The 16,054-nt window shown below is 42.3% G+C and overlaps 2 protein-coding genes across 3 annotated transcripts in view; one reads left to right on the top strand and one right to left on the bottom strand.

The window, feature by feature from the left end:
• Window positions 1-16,054, top strand: part of LOC26535979 — a 174,563-nt gene that overhangs the window by 22,133 nt on the left and 136,376 nt on the right. The gene's annotated exons all lie outside the window — the stretch shown is intronic.
• LOC6525201 lies at window positions 1,488-12,612 on the bottom strand. The gene is made up of 5 exons (XM_002101003.4): window positions 12,155-12,612; window positions 4,018-4,199; window positions 3,824-3,950; window positions 2,212-3,744; window positions 1,488-2,144 (listed from the first exon to the last, which is right to left on the bottom strand). The coding sequence occupies exons 2-5, from the start codon at window positions 4,180-4,182 to the stop codon at window positions 2,005-2,007; spliced, it is 1,965 nt and encodes a 654-aa protein (XP_002101039.1). The 5' UTR covers window positions 4,183-4,199; window positions 12,155-12,612; the 3' UTR covers window positions 1,488-2,004.

Raw genomic sequence — 16,054 nt, 5'->3', positions numbered from 1 at the left:
TTGTCGTGATTATACAACTTTAATTTAAGTTAAAAATTTAATTTAAATTAAGATTCGCGGAGTATTAATATTTCTATGGAAAATCACGTTTTTAGAAGCGATAGATACTATATTTTTAATTTGGCTCATCGAATGTATAAATGAAGCGTTGATTCTGAAAAACAAACCCTAAAAGATGTTTTATTTTATGCTCGCTTTCGTTGCGCCCCTAAGAAGGGCAATGATTTTAGTATGTCCTTTTTCCCATCAAAAATATAATTTGTAGTGTATGCCATAGATATACAAATATAGAGAAAGTCATGTGTTGAATCTTAAAGGCGTAAATAACTTCTTTTTTTTTTCAATTTCTTGTAATAGTTTTATTAAAGCGACGAATCCGTACATGCAGTACTAGTACCATAACATTGCAATTAAACATATAAATAATATAACCAAACCTCTCACTTATCGCGGGAGGACTAACAACAAAATCTCAAACATCGAGGGGGTTTTTAAAACTGTCCAATTGTTTTTGGGTACTCACCCCTTTCCTCAAGCTCTTTCCACGTCAGAGCTGAGAGCTGGTTGTAGCTCCTGGAAAAGAGCTAGCTCAGGCACTTCCTCCAGTAGGCCGAAATCACATTGTTGATATCCTCTGCTGCCACTTAAAATCACTGCACCACTCACTCACATTTAGTATTTTTTTTTTGAAAAACATCGAAAAAGTGGTTTGCTTATGTAGAACTTTTGAGAAGCGCAGAGGAGGGCACCTATATTTTGGTATTATTTAGTATTATTTGGTATTAAGTATTTAGTATTATTTAGTATTTAACTAAAAATAATTTATGGTAAATATGTGTGCAAAACCTGACAAGCAGACAATTTTCAAGCCTACTTTTAGGGGCACCCCACACTCAAAACAGATTTATTCTCCGAATAAATGACTTGCTCACAAATAAAATCAAACAAATATGTTTGCATTTATTTCGTATTTAAACCACAATAACATACATTTTTAATATTCAGAATCGAACAAGAAACGCACACAACATTTACTTATCAATTTATTGGTTTAACGTTACCATTCAAATGCAAAGGAGAATGTTTACACATATTCTACACATTTTCTACCAACGGGCAATTGAATTGTATTAATTTAAGTAAATCGTTCTCAAATGGAAAACATCAACTATTGCTATTTAAAAAATGTCTCATATTTCTTGCATCACACAAAGATAGTACGAATCTTGATAAGCTATTTCAACAAGGCGCATAGAACAAAACAAACTTGGGATTTTGTTTATTTGTTCTAAGCTGATATCTTAATTAGAACCTTGATGAATATTGAACAAACTCTTGAACGCCTCTTAATTATTTATTTCTGCTAAGTAATCTTTGAGTAAACTCAACTCAACTCTCAACTCTTTAAAATCATCCTCATAGGTTGAGATATGTTTTTATATTGCCCTTAATCACTACGTTTAAATCCAAACGTACACAAAAAGTAGTTTAAATTCTCATTTGATAAATATGTTGACTCACATATTCAAACCATGGTGTATTTCAAATTACATAGTCACTTAACAAAAAGTGTTCACTTTTGCACAATTGCGATACTTTTTTCTAACTAATATACATATATATATATATATTTTTTTTTATCAACTGCAAGACAATATTATTACACTTATAACGTATCACTAAGTACATTCAATTATTCTAGTACGAGTATCAAAAGCTAAAAAAAAAATGGACCGTAAGTTTAGGTAGCGATGGGTGATTATGAGCTAGTTAAGAGATATGATTCTTAGGTATCTTTACGCTCAAGTAATACTATTCACACAAATCGATCGGGAAGTATGGACTAGGTTATGTCTACAGCTCCAAGTTAGCCATGATCTCGCACACTGGGATGGACAAACGCAAGTAGTTCAGTTCCGACGAAGGTTTTTGAGCTGCCACTCGTCGCCTTATCGCATTATCGCATTATTGCATTTTCAATTCGGATTAGTATAAATGCGACTTCTATTGACCCAATCCTTTGGAGGGTTTACCCAAAATGCGGCGCACCACGGACTCAGTTAGCCAGAGGAGTAAAGCCAATAAAGTGAGTGCATTGATGGTATGGATGGTGACTGCATAACCATAGGCCTTCGTTATGATACCTTTAAAAAAAAAATAGTAATGATAACTATGTTCTGTAGACACAACCAATCAGCCAGTGAAACTCACCAAGAACGGGGCCCATGGCGAAGGAGAACACGGTGTTGAAGATGAGCTGCAGACCAGATGCAGCTGGCAAGCGGGTCAGCGGAACGTAGCTGGGTATGATCAGCGGTGAGAAGATGGTGCGGAATGCCTTGCCGAAGCCGATCAGCAGGAAGACACCGATCATGACCTCGTAGGAGTCGGTGAAGGCCACCACCACGCGGCCCACGGCAATGCAGAGGATACCGAAGGCGAACAGCACACGGTTATCCAGCTTCACCTTCTCCAAGGCCAGCGGAGCGAGGAATCGCACCGTGACATCCATGCAGGCCAGCAGCGACATCACCAGCGAGGTCTGCGTATCCGTGTACCCAAAGCTGTGCAGTATGAATGGGGTCAGCACCGAGAAGTTCATCTCGCCAAACATCATGATGCTCATGCCAATGGCCAGGTTGACAAATGTGAAGTCACGCAGTAGGTCCAGATCGAAGAACTTGCTCACCTTCTGGCAGAAGGTCATGCGCTTCTTGGCCTCCTCCTCGGTGAACTCGTCGGCCACATTATTGAGCAGGTCCACCTGAAGCGATTCGGCGGTCTTTTGCAGCAGTACCTTATCCTCCGCACAGGTGCAGCGCTGCAGCTCATCCTGACCAGGTCGGGAATACACGCTCGTCTTGCTGGCATAGCGATCGAGGTCTTCGCGCTCGCGATTAAAGTAGTTCGGCTTGTACAAGGGCGCAGCGGTTGGAGTGTCTGGACCCTGGTCATGTCGATTCTGTTCCAGTCTATCGAGATTCTCACGACTTTTGGACGAAACCTGACGCATCAGCGCTTGGCGAGTGCGACAGCGTGGTCCGCCCACGCTCTCCGAGGTCAGGGAGAGTTTGGATCCAAACCAGCCATCATTGGCGCGGGCCAACATGGGAGTGCCCGGCTCGGTGATCTCGTAGCCAGGCCGCTCGGGATCATCGACATTGAAGAGGTATTGGGACGAGAAGATGCCTCGCTTGGAACGTTTCTGATACTGACAGTACTTGCACTCGTAATCCTTCCACGGATCATTGCTGGGTGATAACAGATTGCCATTGGCCTCCAGCAGTTCTGGTTGCAGCTTCTCCGTCTCGGAAATCCCCTCGATTGTAATTGGTACTTGTTTCTCGGGCTTCTTCACATGCCACAGCACCGGCTGCAGGGTCAAAGCGCAGAGTATGGCATTCATGGCGATTCCAGAGTAGATCAAAATGGTGCCCTGTGCACCATAGTAGCCCAGCAGGAGGGTGGACAGCTGTGGAAAGAATATGGGTCCTGCGCCAGTGATCGTCCACGAGAAGCCCGTGGCGCGACGCCTCTTCTGCTTGAAGTACGTATTGACCGCCAGTGAGGTGGCTGCCATGGCAAGACCCAAACCGGTACCAAATACCGCCGAAAGGCAGAAGATATACTGCCAGAAGGTGGTGCAATACGACGACATGAAGACGCCCAGGAAGGCCAAAGTGGTGCCGGTCAAGGCCACCTGACGGAATGTGAACCGCCGGAACATGGCGCCATTCACAATGCCTATGGAGGAGGGGACAAACGAGATGTACATATATCAGCAATGGAATCATCGATTAAGCGTTAGCCTGGTGAAACTTACCCACTAGCGAGGAGATGGCCATCACCACGTTCACAATGGTCGTGGTCTCCTCGTCATCGAAGCCCAAAGCTTCCATTCGCACCCTGTAGATCAGGCCATACTGCTGCAAGGCCGGGAAAAGGAAGAACTGTGGGGTGGGAATGGAAATAGGGATTATTATGTCCCATTCTGACTGCTCCAACTCGGCCACTCACGTTATTCAAACCGGCTGCCAGACAGACCACCCAGCCCCATCCGCCGTCGGGCGCCACAAAATCCGGACCCAGATCGCTCCTGTCGCGACGCTTGGGCTTCTTTGGCTTCGTTGTGTCATTGTACACTTGGGTGTGATTCTTCTCCGTTAAGCTGGATTTTTCCATTGTGCCGCGATTTGATCCTGAAAGTGCAAAGACGTTGATTAATGGCACTGCCTGGGTCGTTTCTTTTTTTAGCTCAGCTCTTTTCTCTTCGCTCAAGGCAGAACTTGCTTAAAAGGCTTACTATTTAGTGATTCAACGTTTAAGGAGTGGGAAAATTGCGCTGTAGACAGACACCCAACTATAGTACGATGAATGACCTATACGAAACTGTGCTAATTAGATACGCATACGGGGCTATATGATAAGCAAATGTCGCATTTTTCCACAAAATTAGTTGCTGCTCTCGTGGAAACAACAAAAATTAGCAACTGCTTAGGTAAACTCATATCCAGCTTGCATAGGTTTTAACTACTTTTAACTATTACTATTTAACTATTAAGCTCGGTATTTATTTCATCTGTGGTATCTGTGGAATCTTGGTGTTTGACTTCGGTTTTCCCACCACTTTAAGGTACAAAGTGCTGAGTAAATTGTGTGAATTAAAATGCATTCACACTTTTCATTAGGTAACACCTATTCCCCGGAGAACTCTTTCACTTTATAAATGCTAAGAAGACGTTAGAAACCCAACCATAAAAAGCGATCTAAAGAATCTACAAATGCACATCACTTGGGACAACATATGCGCCCATCCGGCGTTTTTCCAAATTACAAGGTATTGGGATTGGGAAAGCTGTCATCATCAGGCTCCATTGGCATTATCACATATTTTCCCCCTCAACAATATCGACTGTTAAATCGGCGACACACCTATAACGACTCTTTGGCGGGGTGACAGAGGTGGTAGATAATGCTCTAATTGCTAATTGGGATCGCAAGAGATAGCTGAATTGCTGCAGTCATTATTATATGACAGTCATAGGCATTTATGAATGGGGCGGGGTCGATAGACCACGCGATAGGCCGGCTCCATCGTTCACTTGTAGTTATTTCTATTTTTCGATTTGCCATCATCATGGGTGCGACACACCACGGAGCTTGGGTATGCGAGGCACGCTTCCTGCCCCCCAAATGAAACTGAAGCAATTTGGTGATCTTGAAGGGAAATCACTTAGCGGGTGTGCTTTCCATTGGCGCATTGATTGCAGATTGCACATTGGAGATTGGAGATTGGAGTGCGAAAGCCGCCAGACCGGACCATCAAAATGCGGCAGGGCAAGGCGAGACGCCGTCGTTGTCATCGTTCGGTTCTTGCGATAATCAACAGACAAGTTGTAAAAATAAAAGCACTGCTCGGCGGATCGTGGCATCTCGTTTGCTTATGCATCGATAATGCGTGGACGAGTACAGCTGCTGCACTGTGGATATGTCTTCATTCAGACATGGCTCCCCCTTGGTACCCCATCCCATCATCACCATCGCCATCGCCAACAGCATCCATGGAACTTCATCGAAGCGTGCCACAAATTGACGCCCGCCCGCTGACGCAGTCAGTCTGAAACCACCACGTCTGGGATCGAGTGAGGAAGGAAGGGAAGGGGTACAACCAGAAGTAAAAACCCCTGACGTTGGCACTTAGCAGACTCTGAGCTCCAAGCCATCGATCAATTGAGAAAAACTGGATGAGCGTCTGGCCATTTACACAGGACGAAGCAGGGAATACACTAAAGTCAAGCAAGAAATATGTGGAGCTACATTATAGATATTATCAATCCACTAACTAAACAAAGTATAAAGATATTATCAATCCACTAACTAAACAAAGTATAAGGGGGGGATTACGTATTTAAACAAATAACTTAGTTATAAGCGGAATATGTGAGAATTTTAAACAGAACTTATAGGACGTTTGAAATAACCGACTTCCACTTCCACTAAAGATATAGCATACTTTTAGACACCTTTTCTAATTACTTTGCATACAAAAAGTCACACAATCTCGTTTAAAACTCAAAGAAAAAGGCAATTGTGTTCAGTTTCATGCACTGCAAGATTTTCGACGCGATAACATTGAACCTAAACCACTACACTATTAACATATCAAAACTGATTAGAAACAAACACTCGACTTGCTACACTATATGTATTTGCAAGCTCATCGCATGACATTCCACATGCAATATTGCTCTTAGCTTTTATGAGACTATTGGGGCGATACTTTCGCTCTGAGTCGTCGGAATATCGAGCAAGTTGGAGCGATTGAGAGATCGACCGATCCACCGATCCACCATATTCCGGTTTTTGGGGCTTGGGGATCGGTGGGGCATGTGCCGAGTGGTTTCCGCAATTCGTCGTCGATGTTTTCTTATAAGTGACATTGTATTTTGCGCAGTCATGCCGCATGGACAGCAATTTTGTGTTGGAAAGCAAACACTCATGCTATGCGAGCGAACTGAGATAAAGTTGGGAAGTGCCGGCCGTTTAGTTGGTTAGTTGGGGACAATTGGGAATTTCACAGGTATATATATATATATTTATATTTTTTTAATTTCTCCCCAACATGCCAATCATGCCAAACAAGCAACACATATTTCGATTTGTCACACCAATAAAATACAAATCAGGATTTGATTTGGATGGTTGGAGCCTATATTTGGATCACCTGGCCGCCGATAAGGCGCTTGTGCCTATAATTTTGCATTTCCATAAGGTCGCCGTAGAAGAAGAAGAGAAATAAGTTAATAAACAAAGGGATTCGCTGGGCTTATGGCCGCCGAATGGCTTTATCTTTTGTACGATAAGAGACGGGCCACAAATAATGGAAAGCCCTGTGGCCCCAAGCGATCAGACAAAGGAACCACCGATTCGCGGTCTACTGAATGGGCCTCAGGATTGGCAAATACTTTTCGCATTGCTCTGATAAGAATCGATGTGGATATTCCGTGGGTGCTGATAAGCATTTGCGAAAAGCACGTGCTATTTACTATTTGCATTCTGTTTCATGTCGGGATCTGGCGGTGGCTTACCGAAGATTCTAAAAGAAAGTTCAAAGATGTAAGCCTTAAAAAGCCAATCCAATCTGTAGCTATGAATAAATGGGGTTCCAATCTGTAGCTATGAATAAATGGGGTTTACCAATGACAGCATTTCTCTACGTGTACAAATTAACGGCTCTACCGAATTCTAGGCCTTATCGCAGCCGAATGACGAACGGTCGGTCGTCGGTCGTCGGTCGTCGGTTGGCCCTGATGAGTCACTCGCTCGGAAAGATAGATAGATAGATAGATGGATAGATAGGGCACCGATGGCGGCACTATTGATTAGGTTCGATCGCCGGTTATCTCTGGGCGGGACCAAGCGGAGCCAGAGAACAAATGGTGGAAACACTTGTACCTTCTCAAGTTCACGACATGCCCACTCAGGCACACACAGACGGGGTAGAAAAAAATACAAGGAGCGAGCGTGTAGAACAGGTGCAACTAATGGGCGAACAACTAGCCGACAAGCTTCCCATTGATACACTCAGCGAATCAGCGATATCACTACATTATTAGTAGCTATTATATAAGCACATATCTTATCTACGCTGACATTTATACTTTGAAAAAACTAACAAAGAGCGTTAGGCAGTATTATAACAAAAAATATAATATTATATAATAATTCTTTTTGTACTGCTTTGAATTCCCAATTAACATGGGAATGTATTACTATCTCTATTATTTTAAGGAACAAGATTTTCTCCAAGTGTTTCCACACGCAACGGAAGTTTTCTCCAGCATTTTCGCTCAGCCAATTGGCCCCTAATTGAGATTAATCGGTTTGCTTTGTGTGTAATAAACGGAATCGAATCGTATATACAACATATGAGTATTCATTCACTTATAGTATATGTGAGTATTCATTCACTTATAGTATATGTGAATGCATGGGTCTGCGAGAGGCGTCAACGAATTGGCGCTCAGATCGTTTTATTTCACAAGCAAACGGTTCAATTAAATTGTGTCAATGAGAATTGATTAAAGCCCAGAGATACGCGCGTAATTGATTCGCTGCTAATGAGCAAAGTAAGAGAACGCCAAGAGAACTTTCAGCTGATCAAATAAGAGAATATACCATATACTATAACTACTACTTTAATGCACTGCATGTAATCTGATTGGAGGTGAACCAAAAGCTTGTGAAGGAAAGCAATCACTGCACTTGTGAACGGAGGCCTTCGTCATAAATAATACTATTATATTCACCCACTGGTAGGGATGTCTATATGAAGAGATATCATCCATCTATCCACGAGATAGAGCTTACCTCTTTTCAGAAGATTACAATGGGAACGGATTCTGCTTTGATCTGATTGAAGAACATTATTAAGTGATTTAGTATTTGAGGGAGGCGAAAACAAATAATTTCACAACGCTTTCAAGTCGAGTGTCTAGAAAATGCGTAGGGAAATATTAAGTTTTTTATATCGGCGCAGTATGCTTGCTATCAAAACAACACAGTTCTATGGAAAACTGTGTATTTAATTATTTGTTTCGGAAGTCATATTGCTGGCTAGTAATCCCTAGTTATATACCCAAACGTATTATTTCTGCCGTGATTAACTAATATAGTTACTCGTTGAAAAACGGTTATACAAATATGTCAAACTATCGTTTTTAGGGGCGTATTCTGCGTTCGACGTTATAATGACGCTGAAATCGCGCTGTTTAGAGGAAGTGATTTGTATGCATATAGAGCTGAAACCGGTTTTTAGAAATCAACATTAACGTTGCTGGGAGGACAGAGGAGAAAAGTCTGGCACAAATGTGTGTGGCGTTTTGCAACATCAAGGTGTCCAATTAGGGTTTATTTCGGTAATATAAACGCATCGAATCGTAAACTCCAATAAAGAGCCCCTGGTACCACAGAATCTATGACCTTCCGATCCCACAGCGCCTGACACTTTTGTGTGGAGCTGTGGTGTAAAACCAACTGCAAAATGCATAAAGACCAGCCCAAACCCCCTAGAGTGGGAAACAAATCTCGGCCAGCATACAGTTGAACTTCGCTACCTTGAACAAATAGTTGGCTGCTGGGTTCTGCTGGTTTTTGGTTGTGTTAGAAAAAGTTGACGCTGCTAATTAAGCCAACAAGTGCAAGTAAAGGGGTGGTGTTTGGAAATGCAAAAACACAATTTAAAACATTGACAATGGCCCCTCCGCCCACCTGGCCATCTGGTGACAACCCCACTGAAGTTGGACTGTGGTTTGGACGTTTTTTCGGCTTTGTTCTTCAGGGTCGGGAAATGGCAGGAAGCTGGTAGGAGCTGTTAGGAGCTAACAGGAGATGGCAGGAGATGGCAGGAGCTGGTGGCTGATGGTAGGTGCTGGTGGCTGATGGTAGGTGCTGGTGGCTGATGGTGGCTGGTTGGCATGGCAGCGGCGTCATGCTCGGTTTCAATAGAGACTAGAAATGGCTATTAATACTCCAGTGGGCCTGGACAAAGTTATCATTCATGTGCTGGCTGCCAGCACTCAATTGCATCCGAGATTATGAGCAACGTGTTCGGAGCTTGCTATTTTAAGGCGCATTTCGAATGATTGTTATTGCCCGAGGGCCTGAAGGCGAAGGCCCCTCACACCAGGCCACAAAATAATCCCAACACCCGGCACATTCTCACATGTGTGTTTTGTGTGTTTTGTGTTTTGTGTGTGTGCTCCCTGCGATTCTTGCAGTGAAATCGGTATTGTAGGGACAGGGAATGGGGAAATGGGAATAGGAGTGTGGGTAGCCGAATGGCAATGGCAATGGGAATGGGAATGTCAATCTCCGGCGCAATCCCCATTCCATGTCCATGTCGCTTTCCTATGCAAAGCGTTTAATGCACATTTCAGGCCATTCCTAGGCACTTCACTTCTCTCCTCTCCTCTCCTCTGTTCTGTTCTGTTATGTTCTGTTATGTTCTCTTATTTTATTTTATTTGATTTTTTTGTGTTTAATTTTGTTTTTTGTTTTTGGTCTGGTGTGTTGTTGTGTTGTTCGTTCGAGTCTCTGATTTTTGTGTTCAGCCAAATAAACTCACGTACTTCAACCCGACTCCCACCAAGTGGTGCCTTCCGTGAACTGAAGTGGTTGCTGGTGGAGCGAGAGGAGTGAAGTGCAGTCGGTGCAGGTTAGGGCATTGCGGTGCAGTGGTGAAACCCAAAACCCAAAACCCAAAAACCCATAACCCAAAACCCAAAAGCAATCCCAGAAATTCTATTGGGCAAACTGGCCAATGGTTCCAGTTTCAATACCTAAATGCTAATGCCACTTGGGTGTGCTGTCAAATACAAGACAAGTGTCTGACACACGATCTACAATGAGCAGATTGACTGAGATCACAACTGACACTTCAATAATCCAAATTCATGGTTATAAGCTAAAAATGAACTACGTAACTCACTAATTAGTTTCAATCAATGCTGTTGATATATAATATCATTATAATCCCATAGGTTTCATTTTCTAAATAGTCATTGTGAAGTGACGGAAGGCAATGTAACTTTTTTGAGAATTACCCCAACTATCTACGAGTATCCGGCATATAAGAGTCTGCCTTTTGGGAGGCTTATCACCTCTCGAGTTTCTGGACTTACAATAGACCTTTGCACCGGCCCCAAATCCATTGCCAATTTGCAAAGGGGCCAGCAGCACGTAAGCAGCTTAGAACTGTTGATTCAATAGAGAATCAAGCTAAATGTGAAATATACAATCAATTTTCCAGCTGAATGCGTTCCAATTTTTCCCCATATGCAGTTCAAAATCTGTGGGCGAGAGAAGGCCTTTGTTCGTTTACCCCTTTGCAAAATGCAACAGGTTATCTCTGGGTGATGGGGAATTAAATCGGAATTTCACACGAAATTTCGGCAGCTTTTGTGAGCCCAGTGCAAATACAAGGGAAACCTTAGCAACCAACAATGTTATCTACGGACAAACGTATTCGATTGCATTGAGTTGCCTTTCAATCAAATAATCGGCCATTACAAGCCAGGTTTCGCGTCAAATTTGTGATTTTCATAATAATGCAAGCATATGCTTCATTTATGCTCATTTTGACTATTGTGTAGGATTTGAAACGTATCTTTACTCTACGGTCAAACGTATGAGGGGAATGCAAACGAGAACAGTGATACTCTTGATTGTAGCACAGATTGTGGAAATCTGTTTATATTACATAGGCACAAATATAGATTCAATGTAGAATGTAATGAGTAATGAATGCAGCATCTATAGAAATGCGAATAACTCTCCTTTCATTGTGAATATGCAAGTTCATTCTGCTAGATGATAAGGTGCGGCTAAAGCTTTCGATCACTTTGGAGTATTAACCCAATTTACTGGTCCACCCTAATGGCGGCGCCCTAAATGCATTCCCGTTCGAAAACGTGGACTTCTACCATTCCGGCACCGCCACCCGGATTTCCAGATTCAGGACAGCACCTGAGGCCTGTCAGGCGGAGATTGGGGCGATTGGGGAGATGGGGGAACAGGCAAGGCACACGGCACACGGCACACCAGCAGCACATCATAAAAATGTGTAATTCAATTTGGTAAACATTTTCTGCTCCCCGTCTCGTTGGTCGTTGGTTAGGTAAAAAGAAATGCACATGAAAAATGCTGAAACCTTTGGCAAAACTCAATTTGGTTCCGGGATCAGATCATCCGGCTGCTGGGAATCTGGGAATGAGGGGAATTATGGATGGGCGCCAGACGGATCCCAACTTGGGCAGCGCTTATAATTGAAACATCAGCTAATTCATCAACAAATCCTATAAGGTTAATTCACAACTTTACAATTCACACGTTTTTATTGCCATCTAATTACGGTTAAAGCTTCTGAAAATCCTCTACCCCAGGAAGGTGGGCTACATTAGCTTGGGAGATAATTGATAAGTTTCACCAGAACTACTTGTATTGCATCATAAATAGCTGTCACAAATCACGCATTTAATAAAGCTTTCTGATTACGGCTTAATATCGGCACATATTGCCAAATTCAATTTAAACCTTTGTACTCAGTTTCATTGTCACTTAACACCAACTTCTTCACTTGTTGATCGAGACTTACTGGGTTAACTTGTTGCCGATTTGCCGTCGAGTTGGCTGAATGCTGGATATTATCACAGGGCAGCAGCAGATGTCTTGATGATCTGCGAATTCTAACACTTTTTCCTGCCGTATGTGCAGCACACAGAGAGTTCAAAAATAAATGCACAGTAACAAAAAGAGTGTTCAAATGCGACGACAAACGACGGGGATACGGACAGTAAACAGCAAACAGCAAACAGCAAGTGCCGTAAATAAAAAACACGAAACAGCGTGAAAAACAGCGTGTGGCTCAGCTGTTCTCTTTGAATGGCACACAATATTTGTATTGCCGCTGTGTTGGCTGGCTGGCTGGTGTTCTTAAAAAACAATAACTCTTTGGTGGGAGCTCGTTTCCATGGAACTGCCACCTTCTTTCGCTCCGTGCACGTCCGTCCGCTCGTGGGTGTGTTTACTGTTACGCGGCCAGCAGTCGACTTGCTGCCGTCCTCTGCTGCGGTCTGCTTTATAGCATTCTACGCCAAAGCAAAGCAAGGCAAAAGCAAAGCACTGGCAAAGCAGCACGGCGGAGCGAGAGCGAGATGGTCGGAGAGAGCTGGCAGTGCACTGAGAGAAATTAGCACTGAGACAAGCACGAAAATATATGTGCATCTCTTGAATATATGTAATATATTATTGTGATTGTGATTGTGAGCTAATCGCTTATTAAAGAAACAAATTCATTGTATTTTTATTTAATTAAATATTTTGTAAACTATTTGATATATATAATATTTTATTGAAATATATAATTATATATAAAATGATCAGCTTATTATTGAAACAAATTCATTGTATTTATATTTAATTTATTATTTTATAAATTATAAGCATTAGCATTACATCTTCAACATTTATGTTGTTGATAAGGCTGTTAAATGTGAGCTTAAAGATGCAGCTACAAATTTACTTAATTTACTAACAAATTGATACCATTTCTCGCCGTGTACCGCCGGCGAAAGGCGGGAAGAGTGTGAAGTGGCTCCGCTGCTCTCTTCGTGCGTGGGCAGCAGCACCAGGATAGACTATGGATGCACCGTAAGTGCAGCAGGAATCGCGGCAGAGGAGGATGCGATGCAGCACCACTTGGCCATCCCAATTAGCAGTTGCCGGGCAATATCCATCTCTCTCTCTCTCTCTCTCTCTCTTTCTCGCTCCCACTCTCTTTCTCTGTCTCTCAGTGTGGGCCAGGTTGGAGCCTCTCTTTCGCACTCGCACAAGACCGGCTCAACAGTGGGCTGTGATGTGATTTGGCGAGTGTTTACAGCATCACGATGACGGCGTAGATCTTGGACTGCGACTAGATCCACTCAGAGATCCCGTTGCACTGAGCGAAACTGAAAAATGTTGTATATTTCCTTGTTTAGAGTTGAAAACGTTTCTAAATCGCTAATATTTATATTTAATAACACTTTGCTTAACTTACATATTCCGGAAAATAGCAATAGAGTTCAAATACTTTTCTGTGTAGTAAAGTCATCAGATGGAGAAAAAGAGAGCTACAAAGAGAGAGAGGGAGAGAGGGAGAGAGGGAGAGAGGGAGAGAGAAAGAGAAAGAGCGAGGTGTGACGGAGTGGGTGATCTTTAAAGAGCCGCTCTATGGACCGACCGACCGACCAACTGTTGCCACTTGCCGGCCACACAGCAAGTTCAAAGGTCGCAGGCCAGGTAGGCAGTGGCCACTAATTGGTTGGCAGACAACTAGCCATACACAGAGGAAACTGCGAAGCGATAATAACGACAAAAGCGTTAAATAAAATACCAATTTATACCAGAGCTTAAGACATAAATTAATTGAATTTCTATTCGATACATGAAGGCATTCGTAACTTTTGTTACTTTTTAGCAACTTGAAAGACTCGTGAATAACTAAAGTTATTATGTTTTTGAACAGTGTAGCATAATTTGGTCACTCCTAGCAACCCCTATGAGGTTTTTTTAGGGCTAACCACAATTAACGATCGTTAGGCGGCTCATAAAATTAAATTAAATTACTATTACGAATTTACCTTTTACTGACATGTTTTTAAAATTCCGTATGTCCTTTTTCTAATTTTTACGACTGCAATAAAGTAATTATGAACACCATTAACGTCCCCATCCCCCATTGAAGAAAATCCAAGCTTTCGATCATATGTCAATTAGCAACGAGCCATCTATCATTTTTCAATCCGTATCCCAGGCCCATCAATAACTTACCAAATGCCCGGCGAATTAATTAACCTGACTCACGGTTCTATTTCGGTTTCGCCACATTGCCCCACTGTGCAGCCCACTCTCTCTGGCTCGCTCTCTCGCACCCAACTCCCACTAGTGGCCCCCACATGAAAACTCCTTGGAAACGATAAGTAAGTCGTTCGTTCCGGCAACCTATCGCCCCTGTCACCCAACTTGGCACTTGGAGAAAATGTGGTGGCCAATGGAATATTGCATTCCTAGTATTTGTAGTGGTAAAACATGAATAAAATGTTGTTCCTTAGGTACAACATACAAAATTGTCATATATAGTTTTTAATATTTTCATATATTGTTAGTACTATGATCTATTTAAATGTATTGAATAATTTATTCGGCATTAAAAATTAATATGCTGAACTTTTTTTTGTGAAAATGTGATGTAAACGATGCATCAGCAGCACGGTGGGCAAATGAGTAGCCAGCTTTAGCCACTCAGTAAAACGTAATAGTATTATATAGCAGAGAAGTGCCTCTGGCTTCTCTCAGTGTAGTGGCCTCATGACATTGTGGGAGCAACAGTTTGCTCAGCCCCCTTTTTTTACAACAGGTGGTTGCGGTTTCGCGGGCACTACACTCGCAGTTCGCTGGTCGAATCGGCAATGGGCATTCTGTTGGCCAAAGCAATTACAATGCTCTTGCCGGAGATAAATAGGCAAACAAATCGAGAACGATTCCCTGCCATTATGACTGAATTAATTCGGAGCTATAAGTACATGTGAATAGGGATGTGGATGTAATATGTACCTATGTGTTTGCAGGTAGTACGTGCTTTTGGAAATCGAATACATTATCATTTCATTCACCACCACGATGATGAGACATCGCCAGCATAAGGCAAATTCGCTGTGGGCCAATGACTGGCTGAATTTGTCAGGTTCTTGATTTTGAGCAAATTCAACAAATACTCGTTTCGGTGCCCATTTAAAGACAGTATCTGCGACGCTCGCGTGTTTTTCGTTATTTGTTTTAATGTCCCGTGATGTTTTTATTGCCCTAGAAGAGCGCAGAGAAAAATGGCCGTGAAGCGTGCTGATACTTTTGATACTCTTGTTTGTGTTCCCGTCTTGGGAATTACGAAAATATTATTCCACCTGATTGGGTGAAAGTTTCCACCAATTAACCGATTCTTAGCCATGCAGACACAACTAACTTGTGGGTCATTCACGAGTTGCACGGCAGTTGGTTTTGGAAGTTAACAATTAACGCTGACAACGACAACAAACCACTTGTTGAACCTCAATTTCCTAGCATTTTCCTAAACATTTGATAAGAAAGCCGTATCAACAATATAAATCAGCGCACATAGATTAAGAAAAGGAAATCAATTTCATAGCACCTCGAAATTCTCATTCCGTTTGATCTTAAAGCAAACATACATTTGGTATATATCATTGCGAAATTATTACATCTGAGTTTAATTTGGTGTTGTGGCGAAAAGATTGGAAGTTTCGGGAGCTCAATAGATGAAAACTATCAATTGATAAGCCAATTGGCAGTACACTGAAATTAAATACCCACTGTGTGCAATCGCCTAGTTGCTCTCACTACATACAATTACTTGGTTAAATATTTGTAACTAGATTAGACTACTTCAACTAGCAAAGTCCCCAAAACGGCATAGCTATCCAGTAATTGCCGTCATAAT

The sequence above is a fragment of the Drosophila yakuba genome, chromosome X (assembly GCF_016746365.2).
Source record: "Drosophila yakuba strain Tai18E2 chromosome X, Prin_Dyak_Tai18E2_2.1, whole genome shotgun sequence".
NCBI lineage: Eukaryota > Metazoa > Arthropoda > Insecta > Diptera > Drosophilidae > Drosophila > Drosophila yakuba.
This window is presented reverse-complemented; position numbering and strand designations above follow the sequence as displayed.